The 21,520-nt window shown below is 37.1% G+C and overlaps 8 protein-coding genes across 9 annotated transcripts; 4 read left to right on the forward strand and 4 right to left on the reverse strand.

The window, feature by feature from the left end:
• Nucleotides 1–521: 521 nt before the first annotated feature.
• LOC108861709 (BTB/POZ and TAZ domain-containing protein 4) lies at nt 522–3,018 on the reverse strand. 2 transcript variants are annotated; one of them, XM_018635644.2, is made up of 6 exons: nt 2,553–3,018; nt 1,965–2,258; nt 1,730–1,860; nt 1,334–1,640; nt 939–1,252; nt 522–855 (listed from the first exon to the last, which is right to left on the reverse strand). In XM_018635644.2, exons 2-6 carry the CDS (start codon nt 2,229–2,231, stop codon nt 705–707), a joined length of 1,170 nt encoding a protein of 389 aa, XP_018491146.2. In that variant the 5' UTR covers nt 2,232–2,258; nt 2,553–3,018; the 3' UTR covers nt 522–704. The 2 variants fall into 2 exon arrangements, with proteins under 2 accessions (XP_018491146.2, XP_056842510.1); XM_056986530.1 differs by lacking the exon at nt 2,553–3,018 and having other exon boundaries at nt 1,730–1,873; nt 1,965–2,098.
• Nucleotides 3,019–3,896: 878 nt separating this feature from the next.
• LOC108861710 (uncharacterized) lies at nt 3,897–4,442 on the reverse strand. The gene has a single exon (XM_018635646.2). The coding sequence runs from the start codon at nt 4,405–4,407 to the stop codon at nt 4,087–4,089; it is 321 nt and encodes a 106-aa protein (XP_018491148.2). The 5' UTR covers nt 4,408–4,442; the 3' UTR covers nt 3,897–4,086.
• A 307-nt stretch (nt 4,443–4,749) lies between these two features.
• LOC108859542 (mitochondrial outer membrane protein porin 2) lies at nt 4,750–6,412 on the forward strand. Its single transcript, XM_018633447.2, has 5 exons — nt 4,750–4,876; nt 5,027–5,094; nt 5,382–5,492; nt 5,568–5,863; nt 5,940–6,412. The coding sequence occupies exons 1-5, from the start codon at nt 4,828–4,830 to the stop codon at nt 6,244–6,246; spliced, it is 831 nt and encodes a 276-aa protein (XP_018488949.2). The 5' UTR covers nt 4,750–4,827; the 3' UTR covers nt 6,247–6,412.
• A 139-nt stretch (nt 6,413–6,551) lies between these two features.
• On the forward strand, nt 6,552–8,468 carry LOC108859543 (adenylyl-sulfate kinase 4, chloroplastic). The gene is made up of 5 exons (XM_018633448.2): nt 6,552–7,194; nt 7,365–7,756; nt 7,841–7,925; nt 8,061–8,107; nt 8,200–8,468. Exons 1-5 carry the CDS (start codon nt 7,023–7,025, stop codon nt 8,305–8,307), a joined length of 804 nt encoding a protein of 267 aa, XP_018488950.1. The 5' UTR covers nt 6,552–7,022; the 3' UTR covers nt 8,308–8,468.
• Nucleotides 8,469–8,664: 196 nt separating this feature from the next.
• LOC108859541 (peptidyl-prolyl cis-trans isomerase CYP65) lies at nt 8,665–11,771 on the forward strand. The gene is made up of 11 exons (XM_018633446.2): nt 8,665–8,977; nt 9,070–9,132; nt 9,216–9,319; nt 9,425–9,516; nt 9,616–9,705; nt 9,800–9,875; nt 9,965–10,323; nt 10,394–10,650; nt 10,759–11,047; nt 11,136–11,246; nt 11,343–11,771. The coding sequence occupies exons 1-11, from the start codon at nt 8,850–8,852 to the stop codon at nt 11,556–11,558; spliced, it is 1,785 nt and encodes a 594-aa protein (XP_018488948.1). The 5' UTR covers nt 8,665–8,849; the 3' UTR covers nt 11,559–11,771.
• Nucleotides 11,772–11,859: 88 nt separating this feature from the next.
• Nucleotides 11,860–12,711, reverse strand: LOC108859544 (actin-related protein 2/3 complex subunit 5A-like). The gene is made up of 3 exons (XM_018633449.2): nt 12,453–12,711; nt 12,270–12,370; nt 11,860–12,091 (listed from the first exon to the last, which is right to left on the reverse strand). The coding sequence occupies exons 1-3, from the start codon at nt 12,615–12,617 to the stop codon at nt 11,956–11,958; spliced, it is 402 nt and encodes a 133-aa protein (XP_018488951.1). The 5' UTR covers nt 12,618–12,711; the 3' UTR covers nt 11,860–11,955.
• A 616-nt stretch (nt 12,712–13,327) lies between these two features.
• On the reverse strand, nt 13,328–15,393 carry LOC108859545 (uncharacterized). Its single transcript, XM_018633450.2, has 3 exons — nt 15,056–15,393; nt 14,367–14,908; nt 13,328–14,296 (listed from the first exon to the last, which is right to left on the reverse strand). The coding sequence occupies exons 1-3, from the start codon at nt 15,096–15,098 to the stop codon at nt 13,463–13,465; spliced, it is 1,419 nt and encodes a 472-aa protein (XP_018488952.1). The 5' UTR covers nt 15,099–15,393; the 3' UTR covers nt 13,328–13,462.
• Nucleotides 15,394–19,647: 4,254 nt separating this feature from the next.
• On the forward strand, nt 19,648–21,503 carry LOC108859548 (ADP-ribosylation factor-like protein 8b). Its single transcript, XM_018633456.2, has 6 exons — nt 19,648–19,889; nt 20,354–20,435; nt 20,537–20,569; nt 20,651–20,772; nt 20,872–21,033; nt 21,133–21,503. The coding sequence occupies exons 1-6, from the start codon at nt 19,852–19,854 to the stop codon at nt 21,248–21,250; spliced, it is 555 nt and encodes a 184-aa protein (XP_018488958.1). The 5' UTR covers nt 19,648–19,851; the 3' UTR covers nt 21,251–21,503.
• The last annotated feature ends 17 nt before the right edge of the window (nt 21,504–21,520 follow it).

Genomic DNA, 21,520 nt, shown 5'->3' on the forward strand with positions numbered 1-21,520 from the left:
TAAGCTTTATTCAATTCAAAAGTTAGCTAGTCATATAACCACATAAGTCAGAATCATAAGATACGTTGAAATCGTGTTTACATTTTTTTTCTCTTGTTTTCTAGGTGAGAAGGAATCAGAATCCAATAAGAAAAGTACATATTATAAAAGGAGATTTGTAAAGGAAACGTACATGCATTTACATGGTTGTAATATGAGTACACGGATTTGTGTTTTGTGACAATGGACGTTTCCAACATCACCATTATTTAATGAAAATGAACATGTGATGCGAGTGAGACCGATTCTGTACAGCTTGTACCACACGTCTCTCTCTTCCTTACTGCATTTGTCCCGTTCTGCGTCACTTTTTTTTCTCCCACCACGATCTTTTCGTTGATGTTTCCCATTTTTGGAGGTATTTAAAAATAACAAAACGAAGTAGGGTCGTACTAAACTTAGGTGGATTCCTGCTCTTTTTTGTCTTGTTTCTTTCTCAACAAGCCACTGAGTTAAAACAACAAAACCACTAAACCGAAACGAGTACTAATCAAGCAGTATATAAATAAACCGGATCTAACATTCATAACCAACTTAGATTTTGACCACCAAATATGTTTCTTTCATTTCATTTCATTTTATTATGTTACATTTTTTTTAGGGAGAAAATCACAAGAAACGCTTAAAACTTGCCATTCTTGGGATTCAAGAAAACGACTCACGGATTAAGACATGGTGGTGGTGGAGAAAGAGCTGGTCACAGGTAAAAAGAAAGGAGAGGCTCCGATTTTCTTAGACCCTAACACATTCTTCACCAGAAGTTTCCATCTAACCTCATCCTTTTTGCTCTGTTTCTCCATCTTCTCCTTAAAGTTCCTGTTCCAACACAAACAACAATATCAACACACAAGTCCCAACATGTTACAGTAAAAATGTCGTCTCCTGAACACTTTTGTTACCTGCATAGTGGGACTCCACACTGATCAGAATCAGCGCAAACACGAGAATGCAACTCAAGGAGCTGCCACATTCTCTTGCAATGCAAGCAACCTCCTGGAACCCTAAGCTTGCATCCAGCGAAATGCCTGATCAGCGATTCCAACCCTTTGCAAGATTCGTAGTGACACGTGGCGTGGTTGGGTTTTAAATCTTTATCGTGCGGTCCTATTGTTTTGCACCCGTCTCTGCATATATGAACAAGCGCTTCCATCGCTTCGTACAGCTCCGAGTATATCCTCTGTTCATTGCGTTTTCTGATCCTCTCTTTCCGCGTCTGCACATAATAATAATAATAATAATATGTTACAACCATTTTTTTAGAGTTACAAAAAATAATGTAATTAACTTTATTTACATTTTCTTCGATGAAGACAGAGTCTCTAAGTTCTTTCTCGAGAAAGGGATGGCTTTTCTTCATAGCCGTCCATGCTTCTGTCGCGTAAAGCTCCTTGAAGTGTTTCATGATCATACGGTGAGATATGACGCTGAGGCGAGGGAAATCACAGAGGAGGGCGAGCTGGAAGACATCAATTACGTTCTCAGTGGTAAGCAAACCATGTTCTAGATGCCATTCACAGACCCGTTTCAGCTGAGGTACCACGTACGCGTGAGACATAAGCAGCAAGTGCATGATATACTCATTCATCTCTTCTTTCTTATAGCTATACCAAAAAAAAAAAAAAAATCAGGTTTAATTAATCAACACTAAGTGAATGTTAAAAGAGTAAGTAAGTAAGTAGACAAGTGGTACCAAGAAGAGTAGAGGAAACGAATGAAAACTCGGACAGCTTCATGAGGGACGCCACGGATTGAGATTGTATACCACTTTCCATGTTTTTTGGCTTGCTTCAACATTCCTTTGATCACACTCGAAGCAGTCCCCTGTTTTAAATTCCTCATCCAATAAAAAAAGATATTTTAAGTCAGTATTCAAACAACACAAAAGGATCACATAAGTTTGTTTTCAAAGGAGAGAGAGCATTTACAATGATATTAGCATGAGCATAGACGATGCCGCCATTGTCAGTGTAGATGACAACATCAGCTTTGTATCCGTCGTTGAAAAGACGATCCCACACATCTCTTGTTTCTGTAGGAACGCAGCTATGGTTGAGCCATGGAGCTACATCGTTGCCGTATCTTTTCTGGTGCCCATCGGATTTTGAGGGAGGAGGTGGAGGGATCGGTACAGAAGAAGAATCAGCGGCAGCTTTCAAAGATTGTTGTTTAAGATCATCACAAGCCATCACCATTTTCTCCTTTTCTTATCTTTTCCTTCCCTGAAACAAAACCAATTAAAAACTTTTTGATTATAAGTTTAACACAGATCTTTGCTTTTACTCCACATAATAAAATTCTATTGAATAATATAATCCATTCATCATTTAACAAATGTTTTTCAAAGCTTTATTTACGATCAAGAATCATTAACATATTTTTCAAGATTCCACGGAACAGTTTAATTAACCATAATCGTTTTGTTCCTCACACAATACGCAAAACAAACAATGTTCAAAAACCATAGAAAACTCAAAGCAGATGAATAGAATAAATGTTAAGAAACAAGAACATACCTCCTTCAAACGAGCTAAGCTAGAATCTTGATTCTGACCGAACCGTTAGAGCAAGTTAATGAAAATTAACTCAATTGTGATAAAAGAACAAATAAAAGTCTGCCCCCTTTGTTTAACCAGCAGGAGAAGAGACTCTATAGAGAAGCTTCAAAACAGATCACAGATCTCTTCTCATTATATAAAACACACACACTCTCGAAACAAGGGAACACGACAAAACTTTTCGAAGGAAAAATAAATTAATTGGATATTTATTTTTGTTGCTCACTTTTTTTCTTTCCGTCAATTATTATTGCAAAGATATTTTCTTGTTTATCACCGCCATACAAACAAACAACAACTGCGAAAAAAATCACCGAGAGGCGCGTGGATACTACGGTTACGAAACGGACGGCTGAGAATCCACGCGCCGTAACGGGCCCCCTTTTTTTTCCTCTCCTTGGTGGCTTTATTACCGCTTTATCAATTCAGACACGACTCTGCATGTCTTTTTAGTTCTTATTTAAAATTTAAGAGCCGTACAAAAACAGATCAGTTTGTCCTCTGTTTTGTTTCTTGTTTGGCGCTTCACAGCTCATAATTAGCTGTTCAATTTTTGGATTTTTTTTATCCCTATTCTCATCCTCTCTCGCTTACAGATAAATTTAGGCTTACTTCTTTTTTATTTTTATCCACAAGATTTTTTTTTACCGTTAAACATCTTACGTTTAGGCAGATATTAAGGTCTAAGGAGGTAGTAAAAAAAGGTGTAAGGATAAATTATTATGATATTTGCTGAGAACCCCAAGTTTCATGTTGATGAAATATGATTTCACTATATAAACAATTCTATACATATTAGTACATATCATCATCAGGTGGGGAAAAAGTAATCCTAACAATTGAATCCAGACACTTTCGAAATCTTAACTAATAGTTTAGTCCTTTCAAAATGTTAACTAAGGGTTTAGTCTGTGGTCCACAGAAGATAGCGTCATAAATATGTATTTGATATCTTAGACATGTGGTATCTTTTTTATTGTCAATTGAATTTGATTGTTGCCCAACCTCTTTCGTCTGGTTGCAACTGGTAACACGTTCCCATCTATTTATCCGATAAACCCTAAAACCAAGATCCGTTCCAGAGATAATTTCTCGTTCGAAAAATCTTGAAACAGTATCTACACGTACTCTACCCATCAATAATTCAAGTGTTGGGACATCATATAACTAAATTCAAAATGCACTCCAAACAAGTACTTTGTCTATAATGGAGAACTCTACTCGTATCTTCTCCTAATTCAAGCTTAGGAACATCATCTAATAACCCAACCTAATTACTTCTTTCGAAATGATCCAAATCAATTTCTTACAAAATAAAATTTTTTACGTAACCAAATAGCTAAAACATTCATAAGCAGCACAAGGATCCCAGACATATCACAATTCCAACTGTCTGTCTCCATTATTTGCGAATAGATAAAAACATAAAAAGTGGATTAGTTTCCTCTTGAATCAAACCTAAAATGTAGCCAGAATTACTTGGGATCACGTCTTAGAAGTCGGAGCATCGACCACGTTGTTCCCAATCGCCGTACCGAGTGGGCTCAGGACCTCTAGGCCCTCCTATCTCACCCGTATCTTCGTTAACAAACTCTCCACCTCCTCCTTCTTCTTCCTCCTCTTCCTCTTCCTTGCGCTTCTCTTGAAGTTTCTGATCTGGCTTCACAACCTGATCCTGATTCGGAGACGGGGATGGTGACTGCGGCGGAGGAGGAAGAGTGCCGGAGCTTAGAAATCGGGATACAGGCTCCAGGAATCTAGAGGAGGCGGATCGGCTCGGTGCGATCAGACGGACGATTTTGTTTGTCGCCATTGTTAAATTGTCTCGACTCGAGTGATACCGATGTTGGCCATCTGTTAAGTATAAGGAGGGTTCCGATGATCTTTGATTTGGGCCGTAATTTAGTAATATAAGCCCAATGGATACCAGGCTCGGAGGTTTCAAAAAATGAATATAATAACCCGAAACTGATTTACCGTCAGTATGATTACATAACCGATTCGATAGTGGGTCCCACATTCCTTGTAGCGATTGTGATTTGTGAGTGACGCCTGGCACTAAAGAATAACACAGGCTGTTACTATAACAAACAATAAAATATTCGCTATTTTATTTCGCCGTAGAAAAAAAAAGTTCAACTCTGTATTTGTTCTTATCTATCTCTTCACAGCCTCCTCCTCCTCCTCCTCCAAAACTTGGCTGATCTCTCTCTCACAAAATCGCGGATCAACCATGAGCAAAGGTCCAGGAATGTTCTCGGATATCGGCAAAAAAGCCAAAGGTAACATTCTCTCTCACTCTCTCTCCATGGTTGAAATCGCGCAATCATTGCGTGCGAATATGCTGTTTGTTCCTGGTTCCTTGATTCATAGCGCTGGTGTGTGTATTAGGTTTTCATTCTGATTTCACATATTTTCTGTTTCGTGTTTAGATCTGTTGACGAGAGACTACACCTCCGATCACAAGTTCAGTATCTCCACTTACAGTGCCTCCGGCGTGGTACCTATCCTATTCTCCCTTCGTTTCTCTATTTCGATTCCGTGGTTAGATATATTGACTATCAACAGAGTATTGTTCTGAGTTTATTCTTCCCAATCACGGTGATAACTGCATTTAAGAGTATTTGTTGCCCTTCTTTGTGATAATGAGTGACAACATTTCTTCGGTATTAGCTTTGACTTTGGATACACATTGTTTTTGTTGTTAGTTTCTGACTTGTGTGATTGTGTGCGTTAATAATGTAGCATTGGATATATAAGCAATGTGTGTATGCTTTGTTGTTTTAGGCCCTTACGTCTACTGCTCTCAAGAAAGGAGGCGTGCATGCTGCTGATGTTGCCACTCAATACAAATACAAGAATGCTGTCTTCGATGTCAAAGTCGACACTGATTCTACTGTAAGCTAATTTTTTCAGGATTTTCATCCACTAATCCCTGTTTCACCTAATAATGTTCCTTCTTTGCTTGAGCAGATTTTGACAACTGTCACTTTCACTGAGATCCTCCCTTCGACCAAAGCCATCGTCTCCTTCAAAGTCCCTGACAACAGTTCTGGCAAGCTCGAGGTCCAGTACTTCCACGACCACGCCACGGTTACCGCTGCTGCAGCTTTGAAGCAGAACCCATTGATCGACATAACAGCCACTCTAGGTACACCTGTCATCTCATTTGGTGCTGAAGCTGGATACGACACCTCCTCCAAAACATTCACCAAGTACAACGCTGGAATCAGTGTGACCAAACCAGATGCTTCCGCTTCCATCATTTTGTAAGCAGAAGAATCTCAATCTCACGTGATCATCAGTAGCTTTGCCCTTTTGTGGTTCTGATCTGACTTTATTCAGGGGAGACAAAGGAGACTCAATCAAAGCATCTTACCTTCATCACCTCGACGAATCCAAGAGAAGTGCTGCAGTTGGTGAGGTTTACAGGAAATTCTCGACTAATGAGAACACGATAACTGTTGGTGGGTCATACGCGATTGATCCCTCGACCTCAGTGAAAGCTAAATTCAACAGCCGTGGCACACTCGGTGCTCTTCTTCAGCACGAGGTCTTGCCCAAATCTCTAGTGACTGTTTCCAGTGAGATCGACACTAGGGCCTTAGACAAGCATCCAAGGTTTGGTCTTTCACTTGCTCTCAAACCTTGAGAGAACACACACACGCAACACATGAGATGAGTCTCCGTACCATTCTTCTATTCTCTCATTTGTTGAATTCTACGGCAGGATCCGTGGGTTTACTTTCCACACGAATAAGTAGTTCCGACGCAGTGCAATTGACGGATTAACTATTTTACGAATATGGTTCTTCTTATTGACATATTTTCAAAAAGTAATTTTCTTGGTATATTTTCACTAAACCCTTTTAAACAAGATGAAATCCATTTCTTAATCCCAACTGATTCGAGTCAAATAATTTATAGATGATCATTTACATTCAAAATCAAGACAATTTCAATTACAAAATTGGTGTTTAGTAGAGGTGCAAGCAACATAACCTAGTTGTATTGTATCTCTCGTGCCCAATAGGATAAGCATGAATAAATCCACACGTTAATGATGTCATCAGTAGTTGATAAGGTTTATCATCTCTTAATTAATAAGACAAAACCTGCCAATTCCCAGTTGGTGTGAGTATCTTTATTGGATTTGATTTGGATTAGGTGGAATCCGACAACGCCCAACGATGTCATCAGGCCCGTAAGAGAGAGTGCGTCTTTAAAACTCGGACGTGGCCTAGCACTCATCCAACAAGCCAATAAACAAACACATTTTCTTCATTTTTTTTTTTTTTTAAATAACTGACAGATTTAAACATTCTTAGCTGTCACCGTTGAGCTCTGTTCAATTGAATCGTTGAATCTCTCTCGGTTGCCTGCCGTACTCTGTCTTCTCTCTTTCGTTCGTGCGAATTATTTTGCTCCATGGATGTTGCGGCGGTTGCGAGATGTGCCGGAAGGTGCTATGTTTCTCCGGCGGCGTTCGGAGAGTCGCGGAATCTCAGGTTATCATTGTCTAATTTCCGGAGCTTGGAGCCCGCCGGTTTGATGTTTCGCGGGAAAAGTCAACGGACACTGTCGATTTCTGCGCGGCAAGGTATGATTGATCCATCTGTTAATATCTTACGAGCCTTTTTTTATTTGGTCATGTCAAAATGTGTTGAGTCTTGCCTTTGCTTTAGTATTACACAATGTAAGTAGCTTGTCAAATGTCAATCATCAAATACGTATATATATCTGAATGGATCTATCATCTACCTTAACTAGGTGAAACGCAGCAAATCAACGGAAACATCGTCTGGCATGCTTGTCCCATCACTAAACCCGACAGACAAGAACTGATTAATCAAAAGGGTTGTGTCATTTGGATTACTGGCTTAAGTGGTTCAGGGAAAAGTAGTCTGGCGTGTGCTGTTAGCCGAGCTCTGTACAACCGTGGAAAGCTCTCGTATATACTCGATGGCGACAACGTTCGACATGGTTTAAACAGCGATCTTAGTTTCAAAGCGGAAGATCGAGCTGAGAACATCCGAAGAGTTGGTGAAGTCTCCAAATTGTTTGCGGATTCTGGAATCATCTGTATTGCTAGTCTCATCTCTCCTTATCGAAAGGAACGAGCTGCTTGTCGTGCATTGCTACCGCAAGGAGATTTCATCGAGGTTATTATTATTTCCACAACTCGTAAATATGATGAATCCAGAATCAACATAAGAAAAATTAAACCCTAACTTGTGTTGTAAAAGGTGTTCATGGATGTGCCACTCCATGTCTGTGAAGCTAGAGACCCAAAAGGCTTATACAAGCGTGCACGCGCTGGTGAAATCAAAGGTAATTCATTCCTTTTTTTTTTAAAACGTAACCCAACTTGTTTGATCCTCTTTAGCAACCATACCTTCATGATTCAACAAACCATATGCTAATTATAAATTGTTTCTTCTTCTCCCAAAAATGTTTAATCTTCAGGTTTCACAGGAATAGATGACCCTTATGAACCACCTTTGGATTGTGAGGTTCGTCGTATATACATATTTTAGTTCCTATTTATTACTGTTTTTTTTTGTTTTTTGCTGAATTATTGTCCTACTACTACTATGCTGTGCAGATTGTGATAGAAAACAAGAGAGACGAGAATTCATCTTCATCTCTTTCAGAAATGGCAGAGATTGTTGTGTCCTATTTAGACCAAAATGGATACCTCAAGCCGTCGTAGAGAATCATCACTCTCCACATAAGGATTTGGTTAATATGTACACAAACATGTCTTGTAATATGCTCAAAAGTATCAATCTCATCATCTCATGTATCAATCATTAACCCGCGTTTTCATCGTTTGGAATGCGATAATAAAATCATTATTGATTGTAACGTGCATTTGACCCTTTTAGTCGTGTTACCAAATGGTCAAATGATTGATTAGAGAATGAGAATGAGAATGAGACATATTATGGCCCACTAAAGTTGGCGCCAAATCTCCGGGTGAAAAGCGGTTATCACTGGTTTAGGCTAAATTTTACGGCCCAAACTATAAAAATACGACCCATTTATATAGAACGGGGGGGTGTTATTTGGGCCGAGTAGGGCTCAACGGCGGCGATTGTTGGTGTCTACAATACGCGGTGGCGTCTCAGATCCCAATCGGAACTTCAGGGTTCAGCTGCTACAATCGATTTGAAACTGTCACCAGCTCGATACGAGTTTGGATTGTCAAATTCGAAGAAATCAAAGGCGAAGAGAAAGAAGAAATTGAATACGATGGGGAAGAAACAGCACAGCAAAGATCGAATGTACATAACGAAGACGGAGTGGGCAACTGAATGGGGAGGCGCTAAGTCCAAAGAGAATCGTACTCCTTTCAAGAGCCTTCCTTTCTACTGCTGCGCGTATGTAATTAATTTGCTTCCACCAATTCTCTATATAAATATAATTGTTTGTAAGTTCTTCCTTATCATGTTTGTGGTGGATTCAATCTCAGGCTCACGTTTCTGCCGTTCGAGGATCCTGTTTGTACAAGCGACGGCAGCGTTTTCGAGCTAAAGTGAGTTGTTGATTCTCACTCTTATTAAGCTTTACCTTATTGATTTTGAATTTTAATTATTTTTTTTATCTTTTTGGTTGCAGAACGATAGTGCCGTACATAAGGAAGTTTGGAAAGCATCCAGTAACAGGAGCGCCATTGAAAGGAGATGATCTTATTACTCTCAACTTTCACAAGAACTCTGAAGGTTCTTTTTTTTTTTTTTTGCTTTCTTCTCATCATCCTCCTAATCCTAATCTGTTAGAGAATAAATAGTTACTGAATCGTTTTTCCTCTGCCAAAATTTGTTTAGGAGAGTTTCATTGTCCTGTTCTCAACAAAGTCTTTACTGAGTTTACTCATATTGTTGCTGTTAAGACCACCGGTAACGTATTCTGCTACGAGGTTTGTGTCTGTCTGTTTTTTTTTTTTTTTGCTTCTACTACTAGTGCTTCTTGTTGAAGAGTTTATTAGTTATATTTTTTTTAATTAAATTTTGTTTAGGCAATCAAAGAATTGAATATCAAGACCAAGAATTGGAAGGAGCTTTTAACTGAGGAACCATTCACAAGAGCTGACCTTATAACTATTCAAGTACTACTAAATCTCTTCTTTCCCCTCTCTCCCTTCTTTAAGCTCCTTGCGATTGGTTCAGCATATTTATTTACTATTCCTGTGTGTTTTTCAGAATCCTAATGCAGTTGATAGTAAAATAACGGTGGAATTTGATCACGTTAAAAACGGCCTGAAGCTTGAAGATGAAGGTTTTGATGCACTAAGCCACTATCTTATCCCAGTCCATTTTTTTCTATTTACTTGGTTATGACTTATGACTCTATTCTCTTGTGAACAGAATTGAAGAAAATGAACTCAGACCCTGCTTATAATATAAACGCCTCTGGAGATATCAAGCATATGCTTGCAGATCTAGGAACTGACAAGGCCAAGGAGATTGCTTTACACGGTGGAGGTGGTAACAAGGCACGTAACGAAAGAGCCGCTGCTATTGCTGCCATTCTTGAGTCCAGGTCGAAAATCAAAGAGACTTCTAAAGCAGACGAACCTAAGCAGACTTATAGTGTTGTGGATGCTGCTTCTGCTTCGGTTCATGGGAGAAGTGCTGCTGCTGCTAAAGCTGGTTCAAGTGATAAAACAGCTGCAAGAATCGCTATGCATATGTCTGGAGACAGAGCACCTGTTAATACTAAAATGGTTAGTCTCTTTCTTTGTATGTAATAAAAACTCATTTGTGTGTTGTTAACTGTCTTTGTTTTTGTTTCAGGTGAAGAGCCGTTATTCTTCGGGTGCTGCTTCTCGTTCTTTCACTTCCACTGCGTTTACTCCTGTAACCGGAAACGATTTCGAATTAATCAAAGTCGAGAAGAACCCAACGAAGAAAGGGTATGTTCAGTTTCGCACAACACATGGAGATTTGAACATCGAGCTCCACTGCGATATAGCTCCTAGAGCATGTGAGAATTTCATTACCCTTTGTGAACGAGGTTACTACAATGGAGTAGCCTTTCACAGAAGCATTAGGTAAAAATTACATATGCCCTTTTTTTTGAAGATTTTGAGAGGCTTTCTTCTTGTGTTATTATGGATTTAATAATAATATACAATGGGTGACCTTATTCTCTACAAAAGGAACTTCATGATTCAAGGTGGCGATCCAACTGGGACAGGAAAAGGAGGTGAATCCATATGGGGAAAGCCATTCAAAGACGAGCCAAACTCGAAGCAGCTTCACTCGGGAAGAGGCGTGGTTAGCATGGCTAATAGTGGTCCTCACACGAATGGTTCTCAGTTTTTCATCTTATACAAATCAGCAACCCATTTGAACTACAAGCACACAGTGTTTGGTGGAGTTGTTGGTGGTTTGTCAACACTGGCAGCAATGGAGAGTGTACCTGTAGATGAAAGCGACCGTCCTCTGGTAAGTTTCAGTAAACTCTGGGTTTACTTGAGTTAACAGCATTTTAATCCAGCCTCTTGATTACAGTGTTTTTTGGAATTATGTGCAGGAGGAGATTAAGATAATCGAGGCAAATGTGTTTGTAAATCCATACACAGAACCTGATGAAGAGGAAGAGAAAGAGAAAGCTGAGAAGGAGAAGAACGAAGACAAAGACATTGTTAGTATATAATACAATCTCTCTCTGTCTTTCTATTATAGCTCTTTCAACCCGTCTGATAAGATGATTATATCTGTGAATTTGTGATTTAATCAGGAGAAGATCGGGTCGTGGTACAGCAACCCAGGATCAGGTACAGCAGAAGGTGGAGCAGGTGGTGGTGGCGTGGGGAAATACTTGAAAGCTAAGAGTAATGCAGCAGGCACTAAGGACACTAGTGGTGCAACAGACTCTGATATTGCAACCTCTGGAGTGGTGGCTAAGAAAAGAAAAACAACTTCCACCGGGTTTAAAGATTTCTCTAGCTGGTAGGTGAAGAAAAACAATTCTCTACCAACTATGTAAAACTGTTCACTTGTCTTTTGATAGAGAGAGCCCAAACCACAAATGAAATGCTGTACGTGAATCATTGACTGAGTGAAAGATCCTTAAAAATTGTTTGCGATGGTTAAAAAATTTACAGAGTACACAACATTGTATTATATTGTTTTTGATGGATGAAATGAAAGAAAGCCTTTCACCCTCTGGTTCGATCTAGCGTCCCCGGCAGATTCTAAGTTTACTGGTTATGAGATATAATAATTTAAGATATTCTCTCCGTGGTTATTGAAAGTGCATCTTCAATGAATGTATTATCATCAAACCAAAAAAAACTCATGTCTCTTTTAAAGTAGTACAATGGTGGCAATAATACAATGATAAGGAGGGATCAAACGGTGTTGAGAGTATCAGAAAGACAACGGAGAATGCAACCGAGACCAGCTCGCTCAGTGAGTTTCTCGTGAATCTTCAAACACTGATCGCATGTAGGTCGGTCCCCGGTGGAAAGCCCTCTGTATAAGTACCTGTTCCACACCATTCAAGCAAACATAAAAGATTAACACCTACTGTGCAAAAACTAAAGCTAAATTGTATAACAACAGAAGCTAAACTATGTTGTATAACTTTTTGCTCTAAACAGATCTATCTCCAATGAAATTCAGACAAGAAATGACCGTATAAGAGATAAAGGGGGGGATTTACTTCATGAGAATGTCGTAATACTCGACATCAAGAGCATTAAGCATCCCCTCAATATCCTTAATCGCCATTAAAGCTCTGTGCACAACTATCCAATTAGCCGACTGCAAAAGCAACCATTTATTATTATAATCAAATGAGCAGACAAAGAAAGCAGTAAAAGAGAAGGGGAGAGAGAGAGAGTACCTTGCAACGCTCATCGAGAGTTTTAGGAGGAGAACCTTCAAGAGCCGTTTTCAGAGCTTCTACTGGTTTATACTGTTTGAGTAAGCTTTCAATCTTGGTCGATTTGGTTTCGATCCTCGCGATGATTGCCTCTGCCTCCACAAATCCACCTCCTCCTCCCGCCATTCGATCTCTCTCCCACTCTGTCCGGAAAATGATCTAAAAAACCAAATCAATTCATTTCATTTCATTTCTTCATTCAAATTTGGGCCCATGGGAATTGACAAAAAAAAAACAGAATACTCTTTTTTTTTTGTCACAGAACAGAATACTTAATAACAGAACAAAAAAACAGAATACTTAATAACAACAAAAATTATTTAGTCCAACTAATGTGGGCCCATGGAAATAATATTTACTTCAGTTTACTCCAAAATGTTTACCAATCACACTCTATATGTGTACAATATTGCTACAAAGCTTTTTGAATCCAAAGAACTGTGACTTAACCACTATTAACATGTCCCACAGAGTCACATGTATCTCGATTGTCGCCAGGAGTAACAAAGTTCCACTAGAATGGCTGATCTTCGACCAATTCACTCTGTTCATGAATTAAAAATATCCTTCTTGGGACAGATTTAACTGATTTAATTTAACATTTTTAACTCACATGTATCTAGATTGTCGTCAGGAGAAACAAAGTTCCACTAGAATAGCTGATCTTCGACCAATTTACTCTGTTCATGAATTAAAAGTATCCTTCTTGGGACAGATTTAACTGAATTTAGTTTAATTTACCCTTTAAAACTGTTCGCTTGTCTTTTGATAGAGTCCAGACCACAAGTTCATTGTTCTGGAACAACATGGAACCTTTGATGTTCAAAAGCTGAATGTGAGTAAAAACTTTTTTTTAGAAATCATTATATAATAATCCTCACAATGGTTTGTATGCAAATGGCCTAACCTACAAAATAAATCAGCACAGAGAGATGGGTAAGAATCACATGTTTAGTTGTCTGCTTGTTGTTCTAAGGTAGACGCCATTTACTGTGCCAATATATAGACACCCTCGACCACATCGGAAACCCAAAACTTGACTCCAGAGGCTGATCAGCCGGTCCTCCTATCACCAACGGTAACCACACGTATCTCGAATCCCTCAAATCAGCAGGATTCCACCTATCCGCCATGAAGATAAACGCACCGGGAACACCAGGCAAAGGAATCACATACGTGCTCTGCGCAAAGAACGTCGTTAACCGGAAAACTTTATTACCACCAACGCATGGGTTCCCCAGCTTCTCCCACGGACCCATTATCGACTCAGCCGCATGAGCCAGAGCCTCGTTTGGCGCCCACCCAGTGCACCAAGAAGTGATCATGTAATAAGTACCCTCGTGCTTGAAAACAGCCGGAGCTTCCCTGTGCTGTCCAACCATGACTCTCTTCATAACCGGCGTCACGTCTAGGTAGTCTTCGGTCAAGGGTCCGATGTGAAGCACGCTGTTGACTTCGGAAGAGTAAAACAGGTAAGCAACACCGTCTTGGTCGTCTTTAAAGACGGTCATGTCACGACTATCGAACCCGTGCGGACGTTTGCTGTATAGATACACGAATGGACCTGTTGGGGTATCGCTGATGGCTACACCAACCGAAGCTTTGGTGTAGTTAGCATCGTCGATGTGCATCCACATCACGTACTTGCCAGTCTTGTCGTTGTAGATCACTTTGGGACGCTCGAGAACGTTGGATTTATGGAGATCATGGGTCTTGTTTGTTTCTTCGGCTCTGAGTACAATGCCTTCGTTTCTCCATGTCCATAAGTCTTTGGAAGAGTAACAACCTACCCCTATGATATCAACCTGAAGAGTGAAAGACAATAAGACTTTACTCAAAAATAAATGCAAATAGGAGAGATGAATGTGTACTAACTCTAGCAGGTCCTTTCTTGTGAGCATGGTAGGTCGGTCCATCTTTATATTCACCGTACCAATAGTACGTGTTGGATTTATCGTCGTGGAGAATCCCTCCGCCGTGAGCTTGAATGGGGTTTCCTTCGGTGTCCAACCAGATCTTCCCGGGGAAGTAATGAAACGCATCTTCCATGTGCTTGGTCGGACCAAAGGAGGAGGTTTTGATGTCGGGGAAGAAAAGATGGCGGATGGGAGACTTGTCGTCGAGAAACTCATCGACGAGAGGGATGGGTTTTCTTGATCTCCGTTTACCTGGTGTACGAGGAGAACGCTTCCTAGGGTGGGGAGGTAAATTCAAGACCTCTTCTTCGACTCTAACGAGTTGGTGGAGAGCAGGAGGGTGTAGTAGTTGTAAGCGATGAGAAGAAGGAGCTTCTTGTTGTTGTTGATCATCAATGTTGTTATTGTCTTTTCTGGAGTAGAGCGAGATGAGATGAGCGAGGAGGAAGAATCCCACAACGGTCCATACTATAGTAAGCAATGAATGTCTGCAACCTCCTCCTGAATGCAAATAATTTAGTAATTATTCATTAAACTGGTTCTCTCTTTAATCAAAATCTAACTTATAGGATATTTGAGCTCTTCAGATCGCAAGTTGACTAAAGAGATATGAAAGTGTTCAAAAGACGGAATGATCGGAAAACTTACCTGAAACCCCCCGGAGACCTGGAGAAGCTGAATTTCCCGGCATCTATCTGTAAGTGTGAATCTAATACTTTGTCTCAGATCGGAAAAGAGATTAGGAAGGGTGAATGAATCTCAGAAGAAATCCAAAGCTAAAATTATGGAGAATAGAAAAGATTGGGTAGAGTGTGAAGTCTTAGTTGAGCTGGATCTATCAATTATTCTTTTGATTATTTCGACGCGCGAACGAAGAAGATGACAGTGATGATGGATGATGATTCAACTCTTCTTCTTCTCCTCCTCCTCCTCTCTCCGCGATTTTTGTTTTCTTTTGTATTTAAATCATTTAAATATACATGTGGTGAGAGACTCATTACCAAGTGCAATAATCTCTGTTATTAATATGAGTATCTCGACTCTAATAATGCATTTCATTTTATTTTCCAGTTAATTTAACAGTTTATAATAATTGCAGGTTATTCACTCTAAGGTAAATCTATATTATTAAAACAAAATACTTAATAGGATTTGCCCTTAGTTTTCAGTGATAATTACAATACTATACCACTAACTATTTTCTAAAAATAGAATTAATATTAAAAATATCCTAACTATATTACCTACTTAAATGCAAAGTATCCTTCTATGATTCTTAGTATCAATCAACATAAATGTTGTCATATACTCACGAATTAGAAATACTTTTGTCAAAATATTTTTTTCAAAAAACAAAAACACTTTTGTCAAAATATTAATGTACCATGCACAAGAAAACTTTAGTCTAATATATTTAGGCTCACTAAGAGTGAAAGAATCTTTTTACATTATTCTAAAATTATAATACATAATTTAAAACTATCTAACATTACAACTTCTTCTAGGTGGATTTTAAAGTTTGACCTTATGTAATTAATGTTATATTAATCTATTTATTATTAGACATGCCTTTTTATAAATAATTAATATCAACCATTACCATATTTTTTCACTTCTTACCTTATTATTATATCCACTACACATGTTTCCTTATATTGCATATATTTTACTATAAGCTAGATGCATCCACTAGCATATTATACTATAAGATAGATTATTAATAATACATCTACTAACATATAATACTATACGACAGATTACTAATAATACAATATATTATATGTATTCATTAACTTGCATCTATCAATATTAGCAATACTATAAAGACGACCAACTATATACTTTGAACCTATAAACCATGATATACTAATTTATAACAAAAATGATATTACTGTTACAAATTAGTTTTTATAAAACTTATCTATAACATCAATTTGTTATATAAGATAAATTTAATCAAGACCCAAATCTTTTTTATCCTGTTCAGAAAAAAAGAAACCTACGAATATATACCATTAAGTTAGCCAAAAATCTTCCGAATAAATAGTAAATCTCACCAACCCAAAAAAAATGAATTAAAAATATAACAAAAGATATTATGTTTGAAATTTAGCTCACTCGATCGGGTATAAATCTGTTCATTTCAGGTATGAGTTCTTCGAGTTCTCAACATTTGGATCTAAATAGGTATTTGGTTTTTTTTGTCCGGATCGATTTTTTGGGTTTCGGATCATTCTAGCTTTTTTATATTATAAATCTTAAATAATATACAACATGTATATAAAATATGTGAATCAAAAGATAAATCCGCGCAGGCGCACGGGTCATGATCTAGTATGTATTTATAGCTTATACACATCATCCTTATACTATACTGATTACTGAATACTTAGATATATCATTTTAAATGACTATTATATTTAGTATGTTTATGATTTTTAAAAACTACATAGAAGATTTTAATATAAATACGAAATATGTTCAAAATTCTCAATTTCCTAATAACAAACCAATTTTAATTTTTACATTCAACTTTATTGGTTTTATACATATACATAGTTATTTACTATAATTCGAATATTTGATAAGCTGAAACTATGGAAGCATAAAACAAATTTAACAGTTGAACAAAAAATTAAAAAAAAAAACAAAAATTTAACAGTTTTGAGGGAGAATAATATGAAGTATCCAAAAATCTTACACCAAAAAAAGAGTCTAAAACTATATTCATACCATAAAACCTTTTTAGGATACTATACACATTAACTAACTAAATACTTTTATTATTCTAACAAATATTCTTCGCATTTTTATTAGAACCAAGCCAAAAAACAGAATTAGGGGTAGGCATTCGGATACTCATTCATGTTTGATTCGGGTCAATACGGATTTTAGGTTTTCGGGAACAAAATTTTCAACCTCATTCGGGTGTTTATAAATTTTGGTTCGGATCTTTGCGGATTCGGATAATCCGTTGAAATTATTTTTAAAAAATTAAAATTTACATCTACTTTAAATTTCTCAAAATCTAAAAATAAAAATAAAATATTACATATAAGTTTGAATAATGTATGCCAAAATACATAAACTTAACATATAAATGGGTTTGATATCAATATTTTGATAGAAAATCAATAGATTTTTTAAGTATTTTTTTGGTGTTTTGAATATTTGTTTTGCTATATTAAACATTTGCTTTTAGAAAATTTCTAAAATATCATATATATTTTAGATACTTTTTATATATTAAATCTGAAAATAATTAATATATTTAATTATTTAAATATATTTCAGATACATTCGGATACCCGAAATATTTATGTTCGGATCAGGTTTGGTTTTGGTTCTCTAGATACAAAATTTTTGAACTCATTCAGATATTTAACTAATTTTGGTTGAGTACTAATTTTGTGATCGGATTCGGTTCTTCGGATTCGAGTTTTTTGCCTGGTCCTAATCAAAATAGTCAAATTGAAACCAAAACTAATTTGATAAATAACCGAAGGTTCCTATATCTTGGACTAAAAAACCACAATTAAACCAAAACCTAAAAAAAAAACAAAATATAATTAAACCAAAAATATTCCCGCGCTTTTAAAGCGCTGATCAAAAATCTAGTATATTTATATAATTCATGCACATGAGATGTAGATGTGGATCTCGAGTTGAGTGGTTGACAAATTCGTTTCCCACCCTTTTTTAACATAGACTAAATAAAAACACGTATATATGGTTGTAGACATGATACTTGCTGTTTTTTTTTTTTTTTTTGTAAAATGTTAAATATTATACCAGAATTTTTGAGTTTGGTAAAATTGTTTTTTTGGTAAAATGTTAAATATTATACCAGAATACTTGCTGTTGTTGAGACACACTTATTACAAATGTCACCTATTGACATTTTTTTTCTTTTTTTAAATACTCACTAGATCTTGACCCGCGCTTTGAAAGCGCGGAATATTTTACGATGAAAAATTTTACTAACAACTCTATGAATATTTTGGTAACTTTAAAGAGTGTATTTAAAATATTTTTTGTATTTAAATCAGTGTTTTTAATTCAACCTGATTGTGATTATACCGGTTAATCCGGAGATCTAACAATTCAATTTAGGTTTTTAAAATATTCATATTAAAAAATCACTAAAACCCGAGACTAATTGATTGAACTGATGGATGACCGATATGTAATCTAATTTGATTTAAATTGTAATAGTTTCATAATTTGTAATCTTATAATCTAAATTTTAAAGTTTATTATTTTGCAATTTATGAAATTATGACGTTTTTACAAAATTTTAAAGAGAAAATGATGAATATAAAATAACTAAGATTAATTATTGTATTGTTTGGAAACATTGATAGTAGTATATAAAATATATTGTTTGGAAACATTAATAATAGTATAAAAAATAAAGTATATTGTTTGGAAAAATAGATAGTAGTATAAAGAAAGGAACATTAGTGATTTGATGTAGATTTAACTATAAAATATAAATGTGTATTTAATTTAAAAATTTACAAAATAAATGTTAGGTCCAACAGAATGTTTCTGTTTTAATAAGATAGATATTTTTACCTTTGAATAAGCAATTTTTTTCCCAGTCGATGGCTAGTGACATTGAGAAGAAGAAGATTGAGAAGAAGAAGATGAGTTGTTTTCTGATCGTATGGAAGCAACAAGTGACTGAGTCTGTACCTTCATTATCACTCTTCGGATGTTTGATGTTTCTCATTATGCCATCCAGAGGTGGCTTATATTCTTGTATAACCCATTACATTACCTATGTGGGGGCTAAAAGCCCACAGCAAAGCCCATCTATACGGCTCTCAATCCATTATTGCCTGCCTAGAAACGGCGCGTATTAGTGCAGCTCCCAGTCCCACCAACTCAGCCGCCAATCTCTCCTGGAATCGCCACTTACCAGCTAATCATTAGTTCATGGTTAACACGCGCCTCCTTCACGCGAGTGGTGGCGTGATCTGCACATATTATTTTTCTTGTTTTCTTATTATAAAACGAGATTTCTATTCTTCTTCCGAACTTCTCTCTGTCCCATCGAATCTTTCTTCTCATTGGCTGATACACAAAATTTAATAATTTACAGAATAGCGCCATGATTTTCGCTCTGTCACACACACCTTCATTTCTCCTAATCTAATCAGGACCGTCAATCACACGATTGAGAAGGACCTACGCAGATTTAACGGTCCAGATCTCGTGAATTTTGATTTTAATTCGCCGGCTCTCGATTAAAAGAAAAAATCTTCGACGAGATAAGCAGCAGCAGCCCAAGAAGAAGGTCTAGAAAAGGAAGAGAGAGGGAGAGAGAAGCTTCCATTTGAACCCATAGAGATCCCGTCCCGTGGAGGAGAATTTCTAGCAGACCGATCTCTTTTCTCTTGTCTCTCTGTCTTTCTCGGAAACTGTCTAAATCATAAACTATGGGTTTGTGGGATGCTTTTCTCAATTGGCTTCGCAGGTTAGTTTCTCTCCCGTATTCGAGTTTAATGTAAGGAAAAAAAATCCAACTTTCTTCGCCGAATTCAATTATAATCTGTGATTACTAGGACGGAATTAGGGCTTCTAGCGGAATTAATTTCTGATTCATATGTGATTGTAGGAATAGCAGCAATACGACCACATCAATCTCTGACTAATAAGAATGCTACAAACTTAACTCTTTTGGTTTGGTCTTCAAGTCTGTCTGCCTCTAGATTTGCTAATCAAGTTTAGGTTTAGTTAGTTTAGACAAATACACTTTGTGAATCCATCTTGGAGTTAAATTAGTAGATAAACATTTCTTCACAAAGAGCAAAGTGAATAGCTTTGTGAATAATGAGGATGTGCAAATATACTCCTATGGACTAACTAACTGCTCTTGGTTTCTTAGGGAAAATCTCTTCTTTTCTTCTATTACAATTGATTGAATATGTCATTTTGCAGCCTCTTCTTCAAGCAAGAAATGGAGCTTTCCTTGATAGGACTTCAAAATGCTGGAAAGACATCTCTTGTTAACGTCGTTGCTGTAAGCATTGCTCTCTATCCCAAAAACCCCCCTAGTCTTGTTCTTCTATATGTTTCTTAACCCCTCTACTGATGGTTCTCTTTTATCTCTCATTTTTTCAGACCGGTGGATACAGTGAAGACATGATTCCTACGGTGGGTTACACTTCTCCCTATTGAAATGCTTTTAAGTAACAAAACATTTGCTAAAAGAAGTTTGTTCTTCTCCCCTCTCAGGTAGGGTTCAACATGAGGAAAGTGACAAAAGGAAGCGTCACAATCAAACTCTGGGATCTTGGTGGTCAACCTAGGTTCCGCAGCATGTGGGAACGCTACTGCCGTTCTGTTTCCGCCATTGTGTAATAATCTCTATCTTAATTCACTATGCTTTTAGTTTTTCATATGACTTAACAAAAAAACTCTTGTGCTCTCTTGCTGCTGCTTGATTATGATTCCAGGTATGTAGTTGATGCTGCTGATCCTGACAACCTTAGTGTCTCGAAAAGCGAACTCCATGATTTGTTGAGCAAGACCTCGCTTAGTGGTATCCCTCTTCTAGTCCTCGGTAACAAAATCGACAAGCCTGGTGCTCTGTCCAAAGATGACTTAACCGAGGAAATGTAAGCCAAGCACAACAAAAACACTTGTCTCTCTTTAAATTCGATGATTCTGAAGATGTTTTTTTTATCTCCATTGTTTGTTTGTTTGTTTGCCAACAGGGGGCTCAAGTCGCTCACAGATAGAGAAGTGTGTTGCTTCATGATATCTTGCAAGAACTCTACCAACATTGACCAAGTGATTGATTGGCTTGTAAAGCACTCCAAGTCAGCAAGCTAAACAAGAACCCGTCTGCATTTTCTTCATCTTTTCTCAGTCTTCCTGTGTGTTGCAACTCCTTTGATGGTGGAAGAATGACAATTTTTTTTTCTTTGTTTTAAATCCTGTGAGAAACAAGATTTGTCTTTGTTTTTTTATCCTCTTTCTTCTTCTTCTGTATATTAGTTTTGATTTGTTTTCTTAATTCACCTTCCTTCAGGGTCGGATTTGAAAGAATTAAAACGTACTGGGTTAATTCATAATTTTCTAGAAATATCAGACCAAAAACGG

Source organism: Raphanus sativus, chromosome 5, assembly GCF_000801105.2.
Source record: "Raphanus sativus cultivar WK10039 chromosome 5, ASM80110v3, whole genome shotgun sequence".
Lineage (NCBI taxonomy): Eukaryota > Viridiplantae > Streptophyta > Magnoliopsida > Brassicales > Brassicaceae > Raphanus > Raphanus sativus.